Raw genomic sequence first — 23,903 nt, forward strand, 5'->3', positions numbered from 1 at the left:
GTATGGTGCTGACAAACACCAAATCATGGCGCATCTGGATTTTAGCCCATGACCATAGGCTTCTGTGACGCCTGAGGGATGCAACTCTGGACAGCGAATTGATTTTGTTTTTGTATTTGTATGTTGTTTAACGCCCCACTCGGCAACATTTCAGCTATATCACTGCCGTCTGTAAATATTCGAGTCTGGACCAGACAATGCAGTGATTGACATCATGAGCCTCGTTCTAACAATTGGGATACGATGACACGCATCAACCAAGTCAGCGAGCCTGACCACCCGACCCGTTAGTCGCCTCTGACGACAAGCATAGTCGTCTCTCAGGGCAATCATGGGTTGCTGAAGACCCATTCTCCACCCGATCTCGAGGCGCCTTAGGTAGCCCACTGCCCTTGCACTACGATAAGAATGACGGTGGTTTAGTGGCGGGTGCTTCAGGTAGGCCAGGAAATGCTTACACTTTTCGCGAACATCTTGTGTCATCACTGATTTTAAGTGATCCATTCATATAATTTTCACCACTATTTTAATTTTTACACCCGAATTTAACATGAATATCCCACTTAGACACAGTATACTGATTCTGAGCTGACCAATCCTTGCTTGAGTCTCTTAATGCCGAGCGCCAGACAGGGTAACAATACATATCTTTATGTCCCAAAATACAAAAGGTACAAAGGCATGGATACAGCAGTAGGACCTTTATTTATTTCTTGTACCATTCACCAAACGTAATCAGATGGTACATGGTTCAGTCAACAAACTTCAGTTTAATGAAACTATTAATGAAATGTTGGTACACAATTTGAGGCTTGCGCACATAACATTTTCTTAACTTCTTTCTAGGAAGAAAATAAGGTTGTTCTCCAAATAACCATTTTGATAGTTTGGGATTTTTGAATTTTTTTATTATTTGAATTTCCATGGCAACGACTTTGACTTAGACTGAAAATGGCGATAGTCCTCGTTTCCGGAGCAGATCTTGAACACCGTACACTGTTTCTTCACCAAACTTGGCACATAAATAGGTCTAGTGGTAAACTGGTGCCTTTTGATACTTTGGGATTTAAAAAATAATAATTTTCGAGTTAACCTGGCAACAACTTTGACTTAGACTGAAAATGGCGGTAGTGCTCGTTTCCGGAGCAGATCTTGAAAACCCTACAATACCAAATTTGGCGCATGACTGGTGCCTTTTGATAGTTTGGGATTTAAAAAAAATAAATAATTCGCGTTTCCATGGCAACGACTTTTAACTTAAACTGAAAATGGTGGTTTAGCATGGGCCCTCACAATCCACAAGTCACAAGGTAGCACCTGTGGAGCAGATGATTGGGAACATGACAATTACACAAGGAAGTAAATTTAAAGCCCAGCCTGGTCAAGTGTATACGATGCTCAGTAGGGTCAAATCAAGGAAAGGCCTAAAACTTGTAGGTTTTGCTGAACACAAAATTATAGTAAACAAATAAGCATTGGATGAGATGACTAGATTGCGGAATGAAAAACTGTTAACGTGGACACACCCTGTAGAGAAGTCATGGCGATGGACTCAAGGTGGCTCACTTGAATGTTCGATCCCTCAGTGCTCATTTCGAAGATGTGAAGGATAAGTTTGTTGGTGTGCTAGATGTTTTGTGTTTCACAGAAACACACATCAATGATTACAGTGAAAGAGATCTGCCAGGATATCAAGTCTATCCAAGTTTTACAACACATGGTATTGCTGTGTATGTTTCAACAAGTTTCAAGAACAGTGTCCAGCTATGTGATGGAATGTCATCTTGCAGTATTGAATACATTTCATTTCTTGTTGGCAAGTGCTGCATTGCTTGTGTGTGTTCCTCCAAAAGTGTCATGGACACGGTTGTCTGTCGCATTCACTTACTTAGTTCATGCAGAAACTTCAGGATCTCTCCAAGCAGCATGAATGTGAACATGTCCTAGTAAATGGGGATTTCAACTGTGATCTGAGTGAAAAACTGAAACTTGAAGATTTCTTTAATGTGCGGAAAATGACTCAACTCATTCACTCTATAACTCACTGTCTTGGACCTACACTGGACTTGTTGTTTACTGATCATGCCAGTGTTGTAGCATTCCAGACTCCAGTCTACAACTCAGATCATCAGATGATTGGTGCTGTACTTCTCAGCACACCTCATGGTGACCCCTGCTCTCATTGATCTCTAAGTAAAATAAGAACTCCCTTACTTCTCTGATTATTGTTTAAGTAATAACACAACTCATTACGAATACAACAGTGTAAGTGCATCTTAAACCTACTCATCTGTTACACACTGCCTCCTGTCCTGTATATATATATTCTTGTCAACCATACCTAGTACTTCACTTGCTTAATAACGGCGTTAGAACCTACACCGAAACGTCGCTTCTAATTGTAATAAAGAAGTTGTTCGTCAATATGTCTCATCCTTACTCATAACAAATACAGTTACGTATTCTATCATAAGCTGCAGATGGCAAAACAACACCAGTAAAAACATAGTCTAGACTCCTCCAACTTCGTTGGGGCGGGGAATAATTAGGGATGCTGTATGAAAAGCAATCAACACACCCATACTTTAACAAAAAATGTAGAGGATAACCAACCCCAAGTCAATATACAGTTTTATTTTTTTATTTCATTCACAGATTAACATTTCTAGATTCAGTCAAACATCTGACAAAGTGTTTGAAATTTGCTCCCAGGTTTTTTAATATAAAGATCCCCTACAATCTTATTAAAATCAGATCTTAGTTTTCGCTACCGCTAAACAAAGATCTGAGGACATCCCATTACGGGTCACGTCAGAACGACCTATCGCGATTTTGACCAACCAATGAAATGACTGACAAGAAATCGACATTAGCCAATCAGAAGGCAGCTTTCTCGAGCTTTACGATATTAGTTTCAAACTGGCTACTACGCTTCGAAACATTTTGAGGTATTCTTGATTATAAAAATTAAAACTGACAAGAAGAACATTCTGGAATGGCTTATAGATGGCCTAGATTGTATGGATATAACCATTAGACCCGTAACTGTCGTTCGGAATACCCCTTGTTAAATATTTCGTGGTTGCATGATTAGATCTTTGTTTAGCATAGCGAGAACTAAGATCTGATCTTATTGAGATTGGATCCCCTAAATCTTACCTGAAAACATAAGGGCTATGATAAGGAACCTGCGACCTTCCTGTTTAATTGCTAACACTATGATACTACAATTACAATGCAACAAACAGATAGCACTGAAACAAGTAATATCTTAACAAAATTAGCTCTGGATAAACAATTTCCAATTTTATTACTTCACTGACTTACTGGACTGACCAGAGCCCAAATCCATTGAAAATAAATTTAAACAATAAAACTTTAAAATACACAATAGAAGGTGACAATTTCTCAAATAATAACAGCTTCATCTTTGGCTACTGCAAACACCCAAAACAGTAATTTTCTTTCCCTGTCTGTAGTGGATGAGTGAGTGAGTTGGGTTTAACGCCGCTTTTAACATTATTCCAGTTATATCACGGCGTGTCAGCTTAATGTAGTAGGAAAGCCTGAAGTCATGCAGGTCACCGACGTTTACCACTTCGGTAAAACCCACGAGCATGGGTATGGTGCTAACAAACCAAGAAACATAGTCGGGGCAAACCGGGATTCGAACCCACAATCATAGGTTTCTGGCGTGCCCAAGGGATGCAATTCTGCACAGCGAATCGCGGCGCCTTAGACGACTGGACCACTCATGCCCCCTGTAGTGGATGAGGTGAGGTCAAATATAATTCTTAGAGCAATGAGGTAAATAAAAAAATGTATCTTCATCTACCAAAGCTAAAATGTTATTAAATATTCTGTAAACCTGAAAAAAATATGCATGACTAAAGAACTAATTGAAAACTGATGAAATACTTTAAAAAAGTCTGATTGTGATGACATCAAACCATACCTGATGAAGCATCAGTATCAATCTCATAAAAATCAGACCTTAGTTCTCACTACCGCTAAACAAAGATCTGAAGACTTTCCATTAGGGGTCACGTCAGAACGACCTTTCATCCGACCAGTTAGAGCGTCGCTTACCAGATTATGAAATTGACAGTCGGAATGTGATTGCTAATCATGCAACCTCTAAAACTTTAACACGGGGTATTCCGAACGATAGTTACGGGTTTAACGACTGAATCCATACAATCTGGACCATCTATTAGCCATTCCAGAATGTTCTTTTGTTCAGGTTTCAAATTTGTAATCGAGAATTTGTCAAAATATGTTTCGAAGCGTAGTCACCAATTTGAAATTAGTGCTGTAAAGCACAAGAAAGCTGCCTTCTGATTGGTCATTCCATTGGTCGGTCAAAGTTCCCGCAAGGTTGGTCTGACGTGACCCATCATGGAATGTCCTCAGATCTTTGTTTAGCCGTAGCGAGAACTAAAATCTGATCTAATGAAACTGCAACAGTATGTATTAGATACATATAACAATTGCTCCAATACTAATTGATCATTACTACTGGAATTATTTTCACCAATCAGTTTATCAGTTTACTGACCAATGAGTTGTATGTAGGAAGATACAGCAAACATGTCATCTATATTAGAACTTTATAATGTTCTGAATTTCTTGGCAGATATGTACAACTTTACAGTTAATCAAACCCTTATGAATGGTTGGTTGCAATCTCATAGAAATTAGACACTCTCATGTTTGAAAAATCTTTTGACATAAATTTGAGGTATAACAGGTTACTTATTTCATGAATATCTAAAACATGTTAAACAGGTAAGGTAGATGATGTTTTATGTCATGTCCAAGATTATTGTGGTTATATAGAGACGTGAGCATGAGTGCGTCTGTCTGTTTGTCTGTACTAGTCCTGACTAATGCCGATTTTTTGGTGCTAGCCCACTGAGATACCATGGCACAGTTTGACATGAATACTCCACTCAGACACAGTATACTGACTCAGAGCCAAGCAGTCCTTGTCTTTTGGTATGACGCGACCGGGGATTGAACCCCTGACCTTCCGCTCTCCAAACGGATGCTCAACTAGCAAACATGTTTAACAATAATTATCTCACCTTACATTAACATACGAATTTCAGATTGGTTAAGGAGAGGGCAATTAGTTTCCATGTAGCCCGCTCATGTAACCAGCTCATAAACCCTGCTGAGAAATCAATTGTAACACACCATAGGTAACTTGCTTATCTCGCATAAGTATCATTGAGCTGAAGTAAACCAATGTTTATCTGAATGCATTGCGTAAAGTGAAGTAACTCAGTTCATTGGCGTCGTCTGCTGGCTGTCAAAATGGCGGAATCAAAGCATATTACTCAGTGAAACTTTGAACATATACTTCGGTCTGAGTGAATGAATATCGGAGAGATAAATTCATTGTCAACTGATCCCTCGGGGCATATGGTGTGATGCACCCTGTGTGTGAGCTGACGGCTCAGGGTACATAGGCCACCCACAGGGGACATCACACCGTATACCCCTCCAGGTTGGTTGAAATTTTATAATGTTTCAACAATTGTTATGTTGACACAAACAGTTGGTACATTTTAAAAAAAAACCTTTCCCTTCAATGAAGAAGTTGGCGATAAAAACGTTGCAGCATCCTCATCCATTATTCCTCCATATCATCATTATGATACCTAGACCCATTTGCAACCATACCTTGTCACCATCCCCCTCATCATCAACATAGAACAGGATTTCTCCTGCTCATGAGTGTAATCTGACTGGATGCTGTTTCCAGTGGCAGCTTTCGTCTATGTTTCAAGATGAAGATATGGTAGCAAATACGTCCAGGCATTATCATCTTCCTGAGGCAAGGGAGTTAACTGACAATAAAAGTCCACCCTTGCCAAACTCGGCTGGAATTCCGGTGTTACATTTTGGCTGGACTAACGAGTGTATGCATAGTTCAATGAAAAATCGTGTGATGAAATCGACATCCGGTCAGCAAACAACATGGTTTCAACGTGCAGACTTTGGTTGACTGCAGGATTTGTAAAGCATGAGTACAGCCAACTTGGCACAAAAATATATTTTGCATATCTTTTCATGTCTTTAATCAAGGTGCTCAAGTGAGGTGATGCACTTGCCAAGGTAAGACCCTTTTTATTACAAAATAGATCTTGATTATCGATCAGATCATCTTGACTGGGCGTTGCCATTTTGTTTGAAGCCAATGCAAGTGATATGAGAGGCGGAATCTGATTGGTCAGTATGAGGAACATAGAAGGGACAAAACTTGTAATTGCCATTGGTGGCGCTAAGATAGAGTCTGGTAATTCCTGTCTAGTTCGGCATGGGTGGAAACTGGACGTTCATAGTCAGTTAACACCCTTGCCTCGGGAAGATGGGCATTACTGGTATCTTAATAGGATGAAAAATGAAAACACTGGATAATTGAGGATGGTGTTGTGAATGACGAAACAATGATAGTGAAAGAATAGCTTCAACACTGTCATGAAGCTTTCATTCTATTATCTGCCTCGACGAACTTGGGACGAAGGCTGGACATTGTGATGAGGACCGCTTCCTGCAAACAAAACCAGACGTTATACATATACAATTACATCACATGTTCACATTTACATCACATGTACACATTTACATCACATGTACACATTTACATCACATGTACACGTTAACATCACATGTACACATTTACATCACATGTACAAGTTTACATCACATGTACACATTTACATCACATGTACACATTTACATCACATGTACAAGTTTACATCACATGTACACATTTACATCACATGTACAAGTTTACATCACATGTACACATTTACATCACATGTATAGAGAATACTACACTCATTCTCGTTAGATACCATTTTTACGAAACGAGTGGACTTTCTATGGTATCTGACCGAGCGAAAGCGAGGTCAGATACCATAGAAAGTTCACGAGTTTCGTAAAAATGGTATCTAACGAGAATGAGTGTGGTATTTTATTTATTACCCACGTTAAATATATATTTAAGTGTAAATACATAACAACTTTCGTTCGTTGACAGACCAAACTGAAACCGGTTGCAAAATCTGGTTGCGCATTAATATTGATATATGACCAAATATGGGCATTGTTGACATGTTTATGCATACGCATTTACAACACGCGCCTGCTGTTCTGTTTGCAAACAAACCAGCACCGACGCTCAAGATCCTTTTGGAAGAAAGTCTTCAACTTATGGTAATTCAAGCGCCATTTTGTTAGTACGCAGGACACCGATAAGAAAATTTGAAATGTCACATTAGCGCCGCGTTTTGAATATCAGACCAACAATCGGTCACACTGCCGGGGTCCCGTCTGTGCAATCAAAATGGTTCGGTTTCCTTGATCTATCAGCTGAATTTATATCATGCCCGTTCCATTTTGGAAGAGGGAAATCAGACTGTTCGCCAAAGACATTCATGTTAACTGTACCACCCTATATACTGAAGACGTGAAAATCAACAAACTCAAATCTGCTTGCATGTCAGTGACAGCTTCGAACGATCGAAGGGCAAGGTCGCCACCGGAATAAGAAAAGACAACCGCGATCCACTCACAGCGTTTTACGCTAGAGATAGGGAATGTTATTGTTCACATTTGGGATGTTTGGGGCCACAAAATCAGAAGTCAGGCACACTTCCACGGAGTTTTCGAATGATTTGTATCGGAACTGTGAACTTTAAGTGATCTGGTCGTGCTGTCGTGTTCGTTCATCCATGAACAACACCTCCCGAAACAGCGCCACAAAATACGCTTCAAAGGGGACACCGATGGCACAACCGGATCATCCCAAGTAAGTCTCGATATCTGTCCAGATAGTTTAAACAGACTTCATTTCACCACGCTTATCCTTTTACGTTAAATCAAATTGAAAGTTGCGAAAGTGGTCGGGTGTGTCACGCTCAAGGGACGCGCTCGATCGGCAGTCGTACATTGTAAATCGATTTATAGATCTAGCTCGATTATATGTCTGTAGAAGCTCTATGCATAGCTTATATAGAATGCAAACCGAATTTGATGCGTGTGACTATCTTGTTTGGTTTAATAAGGTGTTTGTAAATATCTCTCGTTCTCATTAATTTCTTCAGTTCTGCCTTGTAATCGCAAAATGAATGACGTCTCGCGATTTTTTATGAATGAAAAAAGTAGTCCCGGTGTGACAGAGGTCACGGTTATCCAATCAAAACGAATAAAACAAGGTCAACCTTGTACGACACACGTGTGACGTACGGATTTAGTATCTTACCACCTGTATCTTCACCACGTGGGTAATAAACACATTTACATCACATGTACACATTTACATCACATGTAAACATTTACAACACATGTTAGACCCGTGAAGATTCCGGGGTAGAATAGGTCTTCAGCAACCTATGCTTGCCGTAAAAGGTGACTATGCTTGTCGTAAGAGGCGATTAACAGGATCGGGGGGTCAGGCTCACTGACTTGGTTGATGCATGTCATGGATCCCAATTGAGTGGATCGATGCTCATGATATCAGTCACTGGATTGTCTGGTCCAGATTCGATTATTTACAGACCGCCGTCATATAGATGTAATATTGCTGAGTGCGGCGTTTAACAACAAACCAACATCACATGTTAACAGAGAGACATGAAACTATCAACGCTATTCATATTTCAATGTGGATGAAAAATTCTGTGTTTGTTTCTGTGATGATGTTGCCAAAATTGATATCACAAGCTTACTCATGCTGTCGCTAATGCAGTATTCCCCACACTTGAATAAGTACCCATCAATGACGTTTTTTTTAGATGTTGTTTAACACTGTGACCCAACAATATTCCAGCCATAAGACGGTGGTCTATAAATAATTGAGTCTGGACCAGACAATCCACTGATTGACATCATGAGCATCAATCCTTTGGGTACGATGACATGCATCAACCAAGTCACCATGCCTGACAACCTGATCCATATGCAGCACAAGTTTGCAACAAAAAGTCCTACACATCTAGCTACCTAAATATCAAAATGATGCAGGTCTCGGACGTTTACCGCTTTGGTGAAACCCACAAGCTTTGGTATTGTGCCAACACACCTAGAAAACTAACCGAGATTCGAACCCATGAACATAGGTTTCCCTAGATGTGAGGACAATTAGCCACTCCTCTCCCTTCAATTTGACCCACTCCACCAAATACCATATACTGTTAATTGAAAGTACAGCAAACTACGATTATAATGAACTCAAAGGGACCACTAATTTTAGTTCGTTATAACCGTAGTTCATTATAAGCATATATACAGCATATATGCAACCAATAGCCAGGACTAAAAACTAAGTTTGTTATATCGGTCAGTTCGTTATAAGCGTGTTCGTTATAACCGTCGTTTACTGTACGACACATTATCTACTACTGATATCATTCGATTGAGTGAGTATGGTTTTACGCCGCTTTTAGCAATATTCCAGCAATATCATGGCGGGGGACACCAGAAAAGGGCTTAACACATTGTACCCATGTCGGGAATCGAACCCGGGTCTTCTGCGTGACAAGCGAACGCTTTAACCACTAGGCTACCCAACCGCCCCTCTGCTTAACGAACAATTGTTCCTGAACCTATAATCTATTTATCCTTGTATGGAAATCTAACTTTCAGTCCGAACATTTATGTATAACAAGCACATTAATATAGAAAGCATAAGATAGCTACGTGAAAAATCACCAAGAAAAATAAGGAAAAAAGTGTGTTTTATTTCACGATAAAACATTGTCGTTTATCATACAATAAAGCACTGCACGGAGAATAAATCATTCTGGGCCCCTCATGCCTTAATTCTCCCTTCAGTGTTTTATTGTGCCATAAACAACGACCACGAGTCGTTCATTTCTTAAAAATAGGTGAGAGAAGACCTGACCTCTGTCCGGATGGTACGGCTCCCTTGGTCAGGGCATGTGTTGAGGTAGTGTTGGAAGAGGAAGCTTGGGTCGTCCACGTTCAGCCCTTCGTCAGCGTCGAGACTGGCCTCTAGTCCATGTACTCCTCCAAACACCACCAGGGCATGGCTGCAACACAGTACCCACATCATCACGTACACCAGAATCACATAGCATCATTAAAATAGTCAAAACTATTGAGTGCTCATAAATACAATAATATTTAATATTTTATTTCAAATGTTCACCAAGCTTTTAAGGACGGGAAGACACAAAGTTATTTCCATGACCTCTAGGTACTTGGGAACAACAATGGAGTGAAGTGGGTTATTTGGTGGGGAGGGGGGTGAAGATGAAGATACACCAGCCTGTACACTCTAGAAAGAGGATGAGGTTGCAGGGTATGTCATTTGATCACACAGGATTGCAGCGGTGTGTGACCCATTGTTTACATGGTGACTATGGTGATGTATGGGATGTGTTTGGGTGAGGTGTTTTTTTAAACCGGAAACTATGTTCTTTGACACACAAGGATCGAAGAAGAAGGAAGAAATGCATAGGGTGAGATTTGTTTATTTCGGCCTTACATTATGAAGTTACTTTTAGTGTCCAAGGGTTTTTCTACCCATCAGTTCTAACAACAAGCATGTGAAAATACAGCATGGATGCTTCCAGTCAACAGTACTCACTTGATCACTGTTGATATATTACATCACTCCACATACATTCATAAGAAAATCCTAACAAATATCCCTGACCACTACTCACGCAAACTTGTCAATAGTGAAATTGTCAATGTCGGCTCCTCTCTCTGACGTCCCGATGGTGACATCGTAGCCCTGTTTGTAGGGGCATTCGGTGAAGACTGCTCCGAGACTGCTGGCCAGACGGACACTGTAGCCCCAGTACAGACCGGCCTCGGTCCGCGGACTACTGGGGGATACCACTGTACCCTTAATGTGTTTTCTGTCTGGAGGGAAAGAAGAGTGAGTGAGTGAGTGAGTGAGTGAGTGAGTGAGTGAGTGAGTGAGTGAGTGTGGAGGGAAAGAAGAGTGAGTGAGTGAGTGAGTGAGTGAGTGAGTGAGTGAGTGAGTGAGTGAGGTCCGCGGACTACTGGGGGATACCACTGTACCCTTAATGTGTTTCCTGTCAGGTGGGAAAGAAGAGTGACCTCCCTTTCCCAATATGAACCACTGATAATGCTGTTTCACCGAGTGAGTGAGTGAGTTTTTGGGTGGGTGGGTTTTTGTGTGGGTGTTGGTTGGGTGAGTGAGTGTGCGGTTGTACGGGATTGATACAGTTCGAATTGGTTGCAAAACTGAAGCACTGAGAACTCAATCAGCTTATAGCCCTTAAATGCTACTAGTCAATGAAGACTACCATCATTGCATTTCTACTTGTCCTCAAGCACAAGTTAGCAGTCTCATGCTAGCGGGCTGGGGAACTAGTCGGCTAGCTTGAATTTTGAAGTCTGACCTACCTTCGTCTTGTGGTGCCAGCTTGACTGTGACTCGGACACCAGGTTTCAGCTGCCTATCAATCTGCACCTCCTGAAAATATCACGCATACATATTCTACCATTGAGTTGCTCTACGTCAAATAGATATTATTTTTCTGTGGATGTCAGCATATGAACAATGCTGCTGAAAGTCTCAAGTCACAATTGGCGCAGCCTCCCTTAGTATTCAATGACATCAGAAATGATGATCTCCTGAACTCCCTGACCAAACTACTAGGCATTACATGAATAGGCCTTAGTGCATTGGATTACCAATGAGTTACAGGAAACCAACATGAAATATCTACAAAGTAATATTTAGACAATTGAGGACGCAATAATTACCTTAATTCACTAATGCATCAATTTTAGCCTGAAGCTTAAGAAACTAATTATTCATGTGAAAAGTACTTCTTATGTTTCGTGTTTATCATTAAAAGCCCAGGGAAGCATTTGGACAGTTTCACACTGGACAAGTTCAGGACCCTGTTCCTCTTAGCATTTGTAGAGCTAAGATGATCGTAACTCCCTTACGTTAACATAGGCTTATGATCATCTTAGCGATAAGGAATTTGTGGAATTTGGCCCAGCTATAAACATGGCAGCAGGATTCTCTGACTACCTTGAAGAGCCCCACGTTGGCAAAAGAGCCCCTCCCTTCTCTGATAGGTTTGTTGAGGACCACGCCCTCCCGGTATGTGCTGACGTCATCAATTCGCAAATGGTGATAGCAGTCCAGGGGATTCAGCAGGCCTGTAAAATAAAATGATTCATGATTGACATTAATCGATCATTGATTGCGTTTTTTAGATCAATGATCAATCTTGACCAATATATTGATCCAATGCATTTCTGTCACTAGTGAGTTGGAGACAGTTGACGCCTAACCAGGGGGAGGGTTTCAAAAGCAATACACAAATTGGGGACGGGTAAAAAAAAATCAAAATTATTATTTGTGAGCCAATCTGGGAACGTTACATGCTTGTACAATAAAATTGTTCCACAAATGATCGAAGTGTTACAAATGTCGTAAGTCTGTGTTAAAGTGTTGGAGTTACGATCGTCTAAGTGCCATGACTGTCATAAGTCTATGTAACAGCATGGGAGTTACTATTGCCTTAGCACTATTTTTGTCGTAAATCTATGTTTAAGTATGGGAGTTACGATCATCTTAGAACTGTGATTGTCGTAAGTCTATGTTAAAGTATGGGAGTTACGATCATCTTAGAACTGTGATTGTCATAAGTCTATGTTAAAGTATGGGAGTTACGATCATCTTAGAACTGTGATTGTCGTAAGTCTATGTAACAGCATAGGAGTTACTTTTGTCTTAGCACTATTTTTGTCGTAAATCTATGTTAAAGTATGGGAGTTACGATCGTCTTAGAACTGTGATTGTCATAAGTCTATGTTAAAGCATGGGAGTTACGATTGTCTTAGAACTGTGATTGTCGTAAGTCTATGTAACAGCATGGGAGTTACGATCATCTTAGAACTGTGATTGTCATAAGTCTATGTTAAAGTATGGGAGTTACGATCATCTTAGAACTGTGATTGTCGTAAGTCTATGTAACAGCATAGGAGTTACTTTTGTCTTAGCACTATTTTTGTCGTAAATCTATGTTAAAGTATGGGAGTTACGATCGTCTTAGAACTGTGATTGTCATAAGTCTATGTAACAGCATGGGAGTTACGATCGTCTTAGCACTGTGATTGTTGTAAGTCTATGTTAAAGTATGGGAGTTACGATCGTCTTAGCACTGTGATTGTTGTAAGTCTATGTTAAAGTAAGGGAGCCGGGATCATCTCAAGATGTTGAGCATGTGAGTTACAACTGTCTTAGCACTCACATCACTTTGTAGAATGGCAGTCTGGCCTATAAAGTTGCAAGAACACACATTGTAAGACAGAATCCGAAGTGTCATCTCACCAGCATACTGCAGGTCCTTGTGCTGGGGGAAGAAGGACTTGCGCAGGTACTGTGGACACTCCAGGTACTGCAGTATGCGGGCCATCTGGACATTGGCCTGGCCTTTCTTCCCTATCCCCCCAAACTGGCCCTCGGTTGTCCTGGAACACACACACACCATGGATGTATATGTAGACAAAATGATGAAAGATGACTATAGTTGGCCCACTTAAATTAACTATAGCCGAACACTGGAATGATTGGTTGGTTTGTTCTTTCACGCCGCACTCAGCAATATTACAGCTATATGACAGCAGTCTGTAAATAATCGAATCTAGACCAGACAATCTAGTGACTGATATCATGAGCATCGATCCACGCAATTGGGATCGATGACCTGCATCAACCAAGTCAGCGAGCCTGACCGCCTGATCCCGTTAGTCGCCTTTTACGACAAGCATAGTCGCCTTTTACGGCAAGCATGGGTTGCTGAAGACCTATTCTACTCTGGATCTTCACGGGTCAGCACTGGAATGAACTCTAGCTGACCACCTTAAGGCCACATTTTTTAGTCTTTGTTTCACAGGCCCGATGTCCCTACTGATAAGCAGCTGGAATAGAAATAATTGAAACATAAAAATATTAATTTTTATTATGTCTCTTGGTTAGTAGCTTGACTAACATGAATATAAACACAAACAACCAGAGCTCCAGATAAGCTGCGTATCTGCGTGAAATACGCATCAGAAATGCAGAAATACACAGTAAAATATAATCCAAGCGTATCAAATACGCAACGAACATTACAGATATGCTACAAAAATAAAACTTGTGTGTATCATCAAAATATTGTGAAGTAACCCTGCGTATTCGATTAGCAAATCAGCAACTTATTTTGAAATTATAAAGGGGCATTCAGTCAACCTTGCCAAACTCCACGATGACAGTTACATCAGGATCATTTGCCATCACACTTTCTTATGGAAGTATCGTGGTATTTTTGAGTCCTATAAAGCTCTCGAACCCACACGACACCAGTTTGCAGGGACTAGATGAATAGTGTTTTTAAATATTTAACTTAAATACCCACATGTGTAAAAACTAGTGGGTAACAGAAATTTGAATACGCAGGTAGAATTACTGATACCCAATGATTTTAAAATGCATAGGTAAAATACCCACAACACCAAAAGCTTATCTGGAACTCTTACAAATATATGTTCCACATCACTGTTTATTGAGCTGCAGTTGTGACAAGTATATAACAATGACATTCAAAGAATAGGAATTACACAAAGGGCATCAAGTAAGTTATCACTAGTGGGGTCAAGAGTTCTATTCACATTAATATTGAGTCGCATTTGTCGCTGGGGGCCAGCAGTTGTATTGATTTGGAGACGCATTAATTCCAAGATTTACAGTACTTTATTTATCATCCTTATCCCCAATTTCCTATCCTCAAGCGTAAATAATATAATCATTGTCTAGAAAGCGAACCATAGCTCCCAAGTTTAATGATAGACAAACATGCATTGAGATTGGTTGGTTGGTTGTTTTACGCCGCACGCAGCAATATTCCAGCTATATGACGGCGGTCTGCATATAATTGAGTCTGGACTATTCAATCCAGTGATTGACATCATAAGCATCGATCCACGCAATTGGGATCGATGACATGCTTCAACCAAGTCAGCGAGCCTGACCACCCGATCCTGTCTCTTACGACAAGCATAGTTGCCTTTTACGGCAAGCATAGTCGCCTTTTACGGCAAGCTTGGATAGACCTATTCTACCCCGGATTTTCACAGCATTAAGAAAAAAACAACTCACGTCGATGTGGATCCAGTCTCGTCAAAAATGATGATTTCATCCACTTTAAAGACAACAGCAGCACGTGCAATCTGAAACCCATAACACCAAGAAAACTGTTTTTCAATTCTCTTCTTTGTCAAGTAAACATTGTAACCACTGCTGCTGTATCATCTTACAGTCTCGCAATACCTACATAGAAAAATACTGTGTGTTGTTATTTCTTCACTTGTTGAATTGTGCTACAAATGTAGCCCAACGCTAAATGTCTCGAAAACTATATCCATAAAATTCTTTTTACAAAATATACAAAACCTCCTACCTTAAAGTTTTGAAAATTTGGGATGAAAATCTAATGATCATCTACTGTGGCCTATGTGATACAGTTAAGTCACTGATTTACCTGGAGGATGTGTATCATTCTGCAGCAACTTATTGTTACATTGTATCACATACGAGTACCTTATAAAAATATGAGGCTCAAGGCTCATGGTTTTGATTAAGAAACTATCTGGTTTTGCAGCTGTTGCGGAAAAATATCTAGTCTCCCAAATATATCCCAGCACCTACTCCCCCACTGCCCCTACCCATTTATAAAATGTGATTAATGGAATCTGACACATCAAAGGGATGCAACTCTGCACAGCTACTTTGGGTGAGGTAAGGTAAAATGGGGTTTAACGTCGCGTCCAAGATTATTGCACTTATATTGCGACGTGCATGCATGTGTGTGTGTGTGTGTGTGTGTGTGTGTGTGTGTGTGGCTGCTTGTACTAGTCCGGACTGATGCCGATTTACAGTGCTAGCCCACTGAGAAACCATGTGAGAGTTCAACATGAATTCCCCACTCAGAGACAGAATATTGACTCCGAGCCGACCAGTCCTTTTTTTAGCCCCTTAATGTCGAGCGCCAGACAGGGTACCAACAAGTACCATCTCATAACGTCTTTTGGTATGATGCGGCCGGGGATTGAACCCCCGACCTCCTGCTCTCTGGTCGGACACTCTACCACAAGACCATGGAGGCGGTCCTAGCGGCTTTGGGGGCTTGGATGTCCCATGCACACCTGAATACCCCACTCAGACACAGTATATTGACTCCAAGACAACCAGTCCTAGTTTTAGCCCCTTAATGCCGAGCGCCAGACAGGGTACCAACAAGTACCATCTCATAACGTCTTTTGGTATGACGCAGAGGGGATCGGACCCCCGACCTCGTGTTCTCTCGTCGGACACTCTACCACTAGACCATGGAGGTGGTCCTAGCGGCTGTGGGGGCTTGGAGGTCCCATGCACACCTGAATACCCCACTCCGACACAGTATATTGACTCCCAAGACAACCAGTCCTACTTTTAGCCCCTTATTGCCGAGCGCCAGACAGGGTACCAACAAGTACCATCTCATAACGTCTTTTGGTATGACGCAGAGGGGATCGGACTCCCGACCTCCTGCTCTCTGGTCGGACACTCTACCACTAGACCATGGAGGTGGTCCTAGCGGCTGTGGGGGCTTGGAGGTCCCATGCACACCTTTTCAAATATGGAGTAGCAGAAGAAAAGCAGTGATTTTCTATGTAATCCTTAAATTTGTGTTCCACTAAATTGTAGAAATATTGCCACTTCTGTCTTCAACAATTTTTCAGATCATAAATTGTAAGTCTTTGAAAGGCATTTAGAAGTGATATACATAAGGAAGATAATATAAGGATATCAAGTTTATCAACTTCTTTATTATGATTTGGTTGGTTGGTTGGTTGTTTAACGCCGCACTCAGCAATATTCCAGCTATATGACGGTGGTCTGTAAATAATCGAGTCTGGACCAGACGATCCAGTGATTAATATCATGAGCATCAATCCACGCAATTGGGATCGATGACATGCATCAACAAAGTCAGGGAGCCTGACCACCCGATCCTGTTAGTCGCCTCTTACGACAAGCATACTTGCCTTTTACGGCAAGCAGAGGTTGCTGAAGACCTATTCTACCCTGGAATCTTCACGGGTTTCTTTATCATGAGGATCACAACGTTTCAGAGTATAAGCTTATTCTTTCGTCAGGTGAAATAAAGGTGAAATCATATACACCGAAACGTTGTGATCCTCATGATAAAGAAGTTGACATCCATAAATTCTCTTCCTTATTGTATGGTCATTGAATTCACCTGTCCGGCCAGGTAGGTTCTGAGTTCTGGAGACTGGGCATTGTCCATGATTGACCCGGGCAGAGCAATCGACACTGTGTACTTTCTTCCTGTAGAGAGAAAAAAAAAGGACTAAAGATCACAAAAAAGAAAGAAGAAGAAGATTTTGTCTTTTTCTTCAGAGTAATGAACTGTCCTGATCTTGTCATCATCAATGGCATGTGCTTGTTGTTAACATGTTAAAGTCTTCCAATCTGTTCAGTCTGATTTAATGCATCTGAGGTGAGGTGAAATTGGGTTTAACGTAGCGTCCAAGATTATTGCACATATATAGCGACGTGCATGCATACGTGCATGTGTGTGGCTACTTATACTAGTCCGGACTGATTCCGATTTATAGTGCTAGCTCACTGAGATACCATGCCACAGTTTAACATGAATGCCCTACTCAGACACAGTATACTGACTCCGAGCCGACCAGTCCTTGTTTTAGCCCCTTAATGCTGAGCGCCAGACAGGGTAACAACAAGTACCATCTTTTAAAGTCTTAAAGGCATTTTGACTTAAAGGCATTTATCTAGGATTCAAAACAATGTGTCCTTGGCAGGCAAATTGGAAAAAAAAAAGTTAATTAGTTCAAAATTTGGATTTTTTTTTAAAGTTCTTAATTTCTTTAATTCAAAAACATTGCATTCAACCATGCGTTAAAGTCTGTTCCTCATTATCATTCTGTAATCAGTGAATAAAACCATGACATTAGCAATAAGATATTAACGTGAACTGTAAAATCATATCAACATAAAACTGTGTTTCCATTGTTGAGATATGTGACCGGTTGATTTGACAGTGCTAAATTGACATTGGAACCGAATGATGAATCTGCAGTTGTAACATACAATAGGTATCATTATTTCAAAACGCCTACCAACAATGATTGAGAGAGAGCACTTTTATATTAATCTGAGTGTTTCAATAAGAGGTGGTTATTAAAATTTGAAACCTCTGATTGAGTCTTGGTAGAAAGGAAACCAAATCTACTCCTGACTTCCCATGGAGTGTTTCTTACCAAATCATAACCCACTGATCGACCATCTTGACCAATCATAATCCTGTATTTTCCTGAATCCCCATAGACATAATTGAGTATTTCTAGCCCAATCATTGGATTCAGCTTAATAATTCAACCCCCCTACCCAATCAAACATTTTTTGTTCCTGTCAGTAATGTCAGTTTACCATCTCCAGTGATGCAACTTAACCTGAAACATGAACTAGCCGGAATAGTCATAACACAGAAGGACTCGGCTAACGTTTGTTTGTTGTTCAACGCCGCACCCAGCAATACTCCAGCTATATGACAGCGTACTGTAAATAATCAAGTCTCAACCAGACAATCCAGTGATTGATACCATGACCATCGATCCACACAATTGGGAAACGTTGACGTGCATCAACCAAGTCAGCGAGCCCTACAACCCGATCCCGTTAGTCGTCTCTTACGACAAGCATAGTCGCTTTTTATGGCAAGCATGAGTTGCTGAAGACTTATTCAAACCCGGATCTTCACGGGTTGACTCGGGTAATGGGATAGTGCCAACTTGCATCCCTCCACCAAGACCACACCAGTCTATCATTTATGTAATTGTCCCCCTTAGAGGGTATGTAAGACCATGTCATTCAAAGTATATAACCACGTTTTTTAATCGTAGAATATTTGTTGTTTTAATGTTAGGCTAAATGTGTCAATATTCGCTAACACCTAAAGGGATGATGAAAATCCTGCTGGGGTCCATGCAGGTAGCAAAGGTACTGTAAGTCCCCATGGTCCCCGTTGTGGTGATCTACATACAGTTGCTGGCGATATGTAGCCCTTTTTATTTTGTATTGTTATATATAGTGATATGTTTTATGATTACATGGTAGTTTTAAATAATAATCTGTGATATTTTAGTTGATTTATTGTCCTTTGTTGACAGAATTTTATAGTTTGAATGTATTTCTTTTGTATAACACTTGATAATCACGATATGGGTGAAATACTTCTGATGTGACTTTAAATCTTAACTCACTATCATTTATGTTCTGCTCTGTAGCTAGTGATGTAAAATAACCGTGGCAACATACCTAGATCTAGCCGATGTGACTTTAAATACTGCTGATGTGACTTTATATTTTAACTCACTCACTATCTATCATTTATGTTCTGCTCTGTAGCCAGTGATGTAAAATAACCATGGCAACATACCTAACCAATGTGACTTTAAATACTGACGATGTGACTTTAAATTTTTTTAACTGGCTCACTCACTATCCTTTATGTTCTGCTCTGTAGCCAGGGATGTAAATAACCACTGCAACATACCTAGCCCATGTGACTTTAAATCTTAACTCACTATCATTTATGTTCTGCTCTGTAGCTAGTGATGTAAAATAACCGTGGCAACATATCTATATCTATCCAATGTGACTTTAAATAATGCCGATGTGACTTTAAATTTTAACTCACTCTATCACTATCATATATGTTAAAATAACCACAGCAACATACCTAACCGATGTAACTTTAAATACTGCCGATGTGACTTTAAATACTGCCGATGTGACTTTAAATTTTAACTCACTCACTCATTCACTTTCATTTATGTTCAGCTCTGTAGCCAGTGATGTAAAGTAACCACGGCAACATACCTAGCCGATCATATATTTTCTGTTCCTCTGCTTCCTGCTTAAGACGCACTTCTTCTGCTTCCTCTTTCTTCCGCTCTTTGTTCTTCTCCTTCTCCATCAGATTCAGCAGCTTCTGTTCCTTCCACTTCCTCTTCCTCGCCTTCTCTGCAACATCATCAACAACAGGAGGTGAATTTCGGAGCGTGACCTTAAGCCTTTAGTTCATGCTAGTGGTGGGACAATACACAGATGCGCTGGTGGATCGTGATATTTTTCTTCCTGATGCAAGTATCGATCACAGTCGCATACTAAATAACAAATATAGATTCATACCTTAAATGTTTACTTTAATGGCTTTAACACCAAAACCGTGATACGTATTGTATCGTGAACAAGGTATCGTGATACATATCGGATCGCTTAGTTGGTGTATCGTCCAAGTCCTAGTTCATGCACAATGCAATTCTCAAACCAAACAATACGCCAGAGTTAGAAACTGCCACTAGTCCTATAGTCCTTGCCAAACTGCCTAGACTGGTAGAAATTTGCCATTTTTATGGGTTTTGCTATATGTTATCATTATAAGGACCAGTGGACTAAAACTGTCAGTTTCTAACGCTGGGCACTCCTCATATTTATCTTCAACATCCTGTCACAGAGCCCTACGGAGAGCTAGCGATACGTTCAGTTTGATGTGTAAAGCTACGTTGTCATGCACTCGTTATCGCAGTTGTAGTATTATATCTATATAATTATGCAAAACAATATGCAATCACACCAAAAGGTTTACATTAGAACCATCTGTTCTTATTTCAGAATAAGTATATTAGTTTGCAAACAAAAGTCCGGTCATGTCATAACTCTACGGGTCTTCACATCAATTTTAAGTGGTTCCAAGGTGACCACCATAAGTACTGCAAATAAAATGCAAACCATGTGGGATGCCCTATGCTTATTATCGAAAGGTATGTGCTTATCTTAATCTAAACTTAGTGCTAAGTGAAGACACAGGCTGTCTGAACTGTGATTATATGTCTTTTCAGGACATAATTCAAGTATACCTTTCATCCATGTTTTAATGGAATTAGCATTAAACATTGGATGCGGAATATTTTCATCCGAAGAAATAACTGAGCAACAATAATCACTTGTCCAAGTGTCCTCTTAATTCCTTGTGCATAAACACGGCTTTCTTTAAACAATGACGGAGACATGGTTATCCAAATACGTTAATATAAAAGATATGATTTATAATGAATTAGGAAAATAAAAAACGACTGACCCGATCATCTATGATCAACGGAGTGCTTGTTTATTGATACTTACTTTCCTCTTTCCACTTCTTCCATTCTTGAGGCTGCAAAAAACAAATATTCAGTTTTATCATTTCGTTATTACCATGTTTAAAGTCTACAAACATTTGGTGATTCCTGGTTAGCCAGGTTGTTAACCAGTAAGTAACTTAACAGCTGAGGGTGAGTGAGTGAGTTGGGTTTTACGCCGCTTTTAACAGTATTCCAGTTATATCACGGCGTGTCAGCTCAGACGTTTACCACTTCGGTGAAACCCACGAGCATGGGTATGGTGCTGACAAAACCCAGAAACATAATCCAGGCGAAGCAGGATTCGAACCCACAATCATAGGTTTCTGGCGTGCCCAAAGGACGCAACTCTGCACAGCGAATCGCGGCGCCTTAAGACGACTGGGCCACCCGTGCCCCCCTAACAGCTGTGGGCCATGATGGGGCTCGACATGACTCTACAACATTGATGATACATCAAGGCTCTCGGCTGGTAAGGGTAGCCTAGTGGTTAAAGCGTTCGCTCGTCACGCCGAAGACCCGGGTTCGATTCCAGACATGGGTACAATTTGTGAAGTCCATTTCTGGTGTCCCCTGCCGTGATATTGCTGGAATATTGTTGAAAGCGGCATAAAAACCATACTCATTCACTTACTCTCGGCTGGTAACTTAGTTGCATGTCATCATACCCTAACAGCTTGCATTGTGTCTCATAATAGCTTGTCTGAGTCTAGTGGTTAGTCACATGAAATATTGTTAAATGGTTACCTACAAGTCGCTAATGTTCACATATTTTTCTCATAATGTGGCATTACCTCTAACTTTTATGTTTGGCATACAGATACAGCTTCAGTCATCTGTAGTGTATTCATAACCAGATCGTTTTTTAGATGTACCTAAATACTTTTTGCCAGGTGTCCTGTAAACAATTCGAAATCGCACATCTTGTACCCAACTCTTGATGCTACAGCGGGTATCCGGGTAGGGTCGTGTTATAGGGGGTCGGGTACGCTGGCAGTAAATTTGGACTCGTCCCAGCGCTATTACATGGTCCTGTGCATACCCCTACCCCAAAACATCTAAGTTCACCCTAAGGACCAGAGACATGCCACATCTGCAAAGCGAGAACCACAGTCGGCAGCCTCAGCCGTAATCTGCGCCCGGTAGACTGCATTGTTATTTATAGCTGTAATGCCATAGTTAGGCGTAAAACAACAAACAGATAGATCTACAGTCAGGAGACAAAGTATTGCACGTATATGTTGTTGATCGAAAACTGAACGAAATGATTAGTTCGCAAACTATCAAACAGAAATGAAATACCAGAGTTGGATTTATCACTCTGTTTGGTTGATGAAAGAGAATTAAACGTAATCAATCATCCCTACAGTTTTTTGCTTCTGTGATTTGTCAACGGACATGATATGGTGGACAGTATCTGTAGCTGATGATTCGGCCATGCTGTTTACAAAGGGACGTAACTCTTACGGGTCCTACTATTTGGGGGGCGTCCGGGGGAGTCCGGAAACGTCCGGGAGCGTCCGGTAGTTAAATATTGTAGTGCAGTCAGTCAACAAAACATGTCTTTCTCAGTTTGGTACGATCTTAGACATAAGCATTTTACTGATTGAATTCTTTGCAGCAGTTTTTGTTGCTGCTGACAGATGAGAATTGCATGCTCGGCAAAAATGTTGGCCTTTTCTTTGACTGTATGGGGGGCACAGGTGGCCCAGTCGTCTTAGGCGCCGCGATTCGCTATGCAGAGTTGCGTCCCTTGGGAACGCCAGAAACCTATGATTGTGGGTTTGAATCCCCGATTATGTTTCTAGGTTTGTCAGCACCATACCCGTGCTGGTGGGTTTCACCGAAGTGACAAACGTCTGAGACCTGCATCACTTCGGGCTTTCCCACCACATTAAACTGACACGCCATGATATAACAGGAATACTGTTAAAAGTGGCGTAAAACCCAACTCACTCACTCACTTTGACTGTATGGGCGTTGGCTCACTTGGGTTTAGGTTTACCCCTGCATGATTGCGTGTGTTTTGCTCCAGAATGTTTTAGCATTTGTTTTTTTCCTTTAGAGTTTTGCAGAAGGTCTGCCATGACTCTTTTTTTAGAATCGTCTATGAGCTGTCTTACTTTTGTCCTGGCTGCTCGGACTTTGTGGGTTAGAATCCCGGTACGCTCAGATTATGTTTCTAGGTTTGTCAGCACCATACCCGTGATCGTTGGTTTCACCGAAGTGGTAAACGTCTGAGACCTGCATCACTTCGGGCTTTCCTCCTACATTACGCTGACACGCCGCGATATAACTGTAATACTGTTAAAAGCGCAGTAAAACCCAACTCACTCACTCACTCACTCACTTTGACTATGCGGCGTTGGCTCACATGGGTTTAGGTTTACCCCTGCATGATTGCGTTGTTTTGCTCCAGACTGTTTTAGCATTTGGTTTTTTTCCTTTAGAGTTTTGCAGAAGGTCTACCATGACTCTTTTTTTAGAATCGTCTATGAGCTGTCTTACTTTTGTCCTGGCTGCTCGGACTTTGGCGAAGGCTGATTTATCCCTTTTTCACCTCAGGGTTATCTTACACATTCTCATTGGACACGCCAGAAACCTGATTGTGGGTTCGAATC

The 23,903-nt window shown here is 40.8% G+C and overlaps 2 protein-coding genes across 2 annotated transcripts in view; both read right to left on the bottom strand.

Moving 5' to 3' along the window:
• Window positions 1-23,903, bottom strand: part of LOC139458474 (uncharacterized) — a 284,787-nt gene that overhangs the window by 66,548 nt on the left and 194,336 nt on the right. The window lies entirely within an intron of this gene.
• On the bottom strand, window positions 4,467-22,732 carry LOC139459670 (putative methyltransferase C9orf114). The gene is made up of 11 exons (XM_071241287.1): window positions 22,650-22,732; window positions 21,287-21,317; window positions 19,982-20,125; window positions 17,316-17,404; window positions 15,173-15,243; window positions 13,364-13,503; window positions 12,056-12,186; window positions 11,416-11,485; window positions 10,704-10,905; window positions 9,917-10,064; window positions 4,467-6,559 (listed from the first exon to the last, which is right to left on the bottom strand). The coding sequence occupies exons 1-11, from the start codon at window positions 22,719-22,721 to the stop codon at window positions 6,485-6,487; spliced, it is 1,173 nt and encodes a 390-aa protein (XP_071097388.1). The 5' UTR covers window positions 22,722-22,732; the 3' UTR covers window positions 4,467-6,484.

This window comes from Haliotis cracherodii, unplaced genomic scaffold (genome assembly GCF_022045235.1).
Source record: "Haliotis cracherodii isolate W230 unplaced genomic scaffold, xgHalCrac1.p SCAF_13, whole genome shotgun sequence".
Lineage (NCBI taxonomy): Eukaryota > Metazoa > Mollusca > Gastropoda > Lepetellida > Haliotidae > Haliotis > Haliotis cracherodii.